This window comes from Limulus polyphemus, unplaced genomic scaffold (assembly GCF_000517525.1).
Source record: "Limulus polyphemus unplaced genomic scaffold, Limulus_polyphemus-2.1.2 Scaffold4200, whole genome shotgun sequence".
NCBI classification, from domain to species: Eukaryota; Metazoa; Arthropoda; class Merostomata; order Xiphosura; family Limulidae; genus Limulus; species Limulus polyphemus.
This window is the reverse complement of record NW_013669810.1, coordinates 50,774-55,072: the sequence shown is the minus strand read 5'-3', so window position 1 is coordinate 55,072 and position 4,299 is coordinate 50,774. Positions and strand designations below refer to the sequence as shown.

General features: G+C 30.5%; 1 protein-coding gene across 1 annotated transcript in view; it reads left to right on the top strand.

The window, feature by feature from the left end:
* LOC106470751 overlaps positions 1–4,299 on the top strand; it is a 64,996-nt gene that overhangs the window by 40,167 nt on the left and 20,530 nt on the right. Inside the window, exon 9 of the mRNA XM_022399387.1 lies at positions 2,218–2,384. Within this exon, the coding sequence (XP_022255095.1) occupies positions 2,218–2,384 (167 nt within the window). The remainder of the gene's footprint in view (positions 1–2,217; positions 2,385–4,299) is intronic.

The window sequence follows — 4,299 nt, the reverse complement described above, 5'->3', positions numbered from 1 at the left end:
TGTAACCATTTTCAAACTAAACACTTCTCTTAGGTACATCAATGCAATGTAACCATTTTCAAACTAAACACTTCTCTTAGGTACATCAATGCAATGTAACCATTTTCAAACTAAACACTTCTCTTAGGTACATCAATGCAGTGTAACCATTTGCAAAATAATTCTTCTAGTACAGTATGTTGACTTCATTTTCAAAATGCAACACCTTTAGTTACTATGTCATGCTACCAACACATTTTTCCTGGCTAGTGTATTATACTAATTTTGTTTACCCTCCTCTTAGCTAATGCATCATGCTGATTTATTTTCCAGGTAAGATTCTTTTTTTCACGATAGTGCACTGGGCTGACCTAATTTTCAGGTAAGTTATTCCTACCAGATGATGTATCATGCTGATATCATTTACAACTTCATCTTAGCTAGACGGTTTCGAGACACAACCCTTCAGGTGGCTGTCGTTTTCTGCTTGTTTCATTTTCATTGTATGATCCTTCTAGCTAGTGTATAATACTAACAACATTTATTAGGTGTTACATTTGTTTTTGCTTATGCATTTTGCAGAACACTTTTCAAGACTTTTAGCTATCATGTTGTTGGACTAATCAAATGATGTCATTTTGAAGTTACAGTTTCTTTTTAGCTGATGGTCATCCTGACCCCATTCTTGTATAAGACATGTCATAACTACTGCAACATACGGATGTCATTTTGAAGAAAAGATATTTTTATTATCTGTTATAGTAACAACAGTTACAGATTATGTCTCTTATATTAACTATTGCATCATTTCAACCTAATTTTCAAAGTAAGACTCTTCTCTTTGTTATTATATTTTACTAATCTTATTTTTAATGATGCAACCCTCCATTTTGGCTAGTGTATTATGCCAACTTTATTTTAAAGATACACCCCTCCATTTTGGCTAGTGTATCATGCCAACTTTATTTTAAAGATACACCCCTCCATTTTGGCTAGTGTATTATACTTACCTTATTTTCACCCTGCAGGGTTTTTGGCACTGTGAACACATACAGGATAAGACTTCGTTTAGCTAGTTCATCATAATGATGTGATTTTTAATGAAAAGTTTATCTTATGTGTCATGCTAACTTTCGTTGCTTATTTGAACTAAAGGTTTCACCTTATGGAACTGAGATTAAGAACTAAGAATAGCTCATTAGCTGTCTGTACCTGTGTGAAACTCATTTCAATCAAAAAAATGTAAATGTGTATAGCATATTGTTCAATAAAAACAGTAGCTAATGTTCTTAATAGGATATTACCTATAATAAGGCAAATAACTGTGGTAAGATCTGGTTTGGTGTTCTGGTTTCACATAACCAAATCTTACAACAGTTATTTGCTAAGTTCAGATGTTCTGGTTTCACATTAACTTAGCAAATAACTGTTGTGAGATTTGGTTAGATGTTCTGGTTTCACATTAACTTTCTCTTTTAAGATTTGTAAAGTAATTTATATGATAGGCTGTATAGCTTCTTGATGGAAATTTGAGGGAATGTGCATGAAAACTATGTATTGTGATATTACCATCTAGGAGGCTGTGTAAATACCCAAGTTTTTTTATTATGATCTTATTATAGAAACACTATTTTAGTATAAAATTAAACTATCTACTGTGATTTTAACTAAGAATTGTAAGATGACATGATTGGGTGTAAGGTTATAGGTTTTGGGTGTTCTTGGTTAGTATGTGAGAAAAACTGGATTTTTTTCTTTTATTAATATTTTGAGTAATATGTTTAATATTTTATTATAGAGGGTAGTTTGGATCAGTGTTTGATTGGGTGAATTTTTATTTTTCATTCAATATATTTTACATTAAGGAATGATATTGTTTGGCCATTAGAATTATTAGTTTCATTTATTTAAGTCCTTTGCATCACCTGGGATGAAGAGGATTTAAGAAAGTAAGTTCATTTATCAGCTTTCCACATTATGATATCTTCATTGTTTCTAAGAAGTTTTAAGCCATTGTTTTCTGCTGGTATCATATTCTGTCGTATGGTTTTTTAATAACTTGATGAAGTTGTAATGGGGAAACATTAGTTTTAATAAAAATTATTTCTGGAGTACTGTGCTTGTTTTTATATATAATATTGTGAAAATAATGAAGTAAGTTCTTAATAATTATACTTCTGGAAGTACATCTTTATATTAAAAACAATGTCCAGTTTTAGTGTTTTATTTTTATTACAGGTTTTTTCTGTACATGAATGCACCTTGTCCACCTTACTAGTCATACAATCAGCTCATTGTAGTGAAAAAGAAAAAACAAAACTTCTCAAGAACATCTTTCTTGTTCTGCGATGCTGTGATCATGCCCCAGATAGTCTGGGTGGTGTCTTCTGGTCAGTTATTCAGAGGTTAGTTGTAGGACATTATCTGTTTTTCAAATCTTGTTTGTGCTTTCTTTTGGTTATGTTACATTATCTTTATATTCAACTCTGTCTGGTGTCTCTTTCCCAATTATGCATATTGTTGGTCAGTAACATTTATCTTTATTTTCAAGTCTATCTTGTGTCGCCATGCCAGTATTTAAGATCTTGGTTATGTACAATTATGCTATGTATATTTTTGAAGTTTAACTAGTGTCTTATGGTCATTTTTTGAGCAGTTAATTATATCAGAATATTTTTACCCAACTGGTGGGATCAATAAACAAGCCAGATGATCATGCTGTATGTTTTTCAAAATGCTAAAATGTTGTTACGTGGGATAATCAATATACATACAGTTATCAACATAATTTCACTGATCTTAGTAGAAAAGTTTCATCTAATACATATACATCCGTGTGGATAATATAAAATGGAAGTTAAATACCTTTAATTTTAATCTTTAAATTTGTTTATATGGATAGTGTTCAGTGAGAATTGACCCAATAGTGGTCAGTCACATTTTACTAGCCTTTACCAAATTATTCTCTGGTAAGAAACATCCCAAAACTATAAGAACTATCCTCATAAATATGATATTTAGGATACTTAGTGTGAATATTGCTTGGTAAATGGATAAATGGATTTTTGAATTATTTAGATAATAGTCAATGACATTTCACCAGTCTACAGATAATTGATTATTAGTAGACACTGTTGTTTATTAGCATCAAAATTCATACAAAAAATTCAAAACCGTTTTTGAATCAACAACCAGATGTCAAAGACTATAGGCATACTGGTACCACGTTTTTGTGCCAATACTAACTTCAAGTTTGTTACAGATTTCAGTTAGGTTGATATCATGAAAAATACTCATATAGTTGGTTTTAACAAACTGGCCTGATAAGATATAAACTTCTTAATGCAAAAGACAATTAATACTGAATTAATACATGTAAATTGAATTTGTTTTTCATATTTTATTTAGTATTAAATAATGGGTGTAACAGAATAGCAATAAAAATACAAAATCTGGTAACTATTTTTTATTGATTGCTGATTGTATAATTAAGTTTTCTTTCCTATATCTTTGTATAGCAACACATGTTTATAGTGTTTACATGTCATTGATAGCAAAGGGCATTAGACAGTGAGATTTTATATTTATTCTGATATTATAAAGTCTAGTTTTACATTAGTGATTGTCGGTCATTATTCACTAATTTAACTTAAGTTTTATTAAGAGCTGTTAAAATAGCCTAGCCATTTCAGTTCTTATACTTGAAAACTGTTATCACGTCACACTGATTTCCCTTGACCTTGGAAATTATTCTGCTTGAAAGTGTGCTTATGGCTTAAATTACAGACATTTGTGGCTGTGATTCCATGATTGTCCAGTTGACAGTGGTCTTGTGAGTGCATCATATGGTCATAAGTAGAGTTGTGTTTATTTGGAGTGGATTTTACAAATCAGTGTAAGATTATAGGTAAAAATTGTTTTCACATGGAGAATACTTAGTTATTCACCTTTAATAGAAGTTATTATTTTCCAAAACCAGCAATAACTTTTAAACTTTATGAGGCTTTGATTTAAAAAAAAATCATGTTTAGAGTACTCTCAAGATTTTGAAGCATCTACACAAACCCAATGAAAAGATTCACTGGCATTTGTAGGAATAGCTTTTGGGCATTGGACAGCTAAATTTCACTGTAATAGGTACAAGTGATTCTTAGATAGTTGACATTCAAATTTCACCAAAGGTCACATTAGTGAACCTCGTTAGTGGTCAGCCAAGTATTGAATGGTTCTTGAATTGTGATTTAATAAATTTCACCAGATATTAGAAGAAAAATCTTCGTGTAGTGAAAATGTCCATAAAAATAAATAGTTTTCTTTATT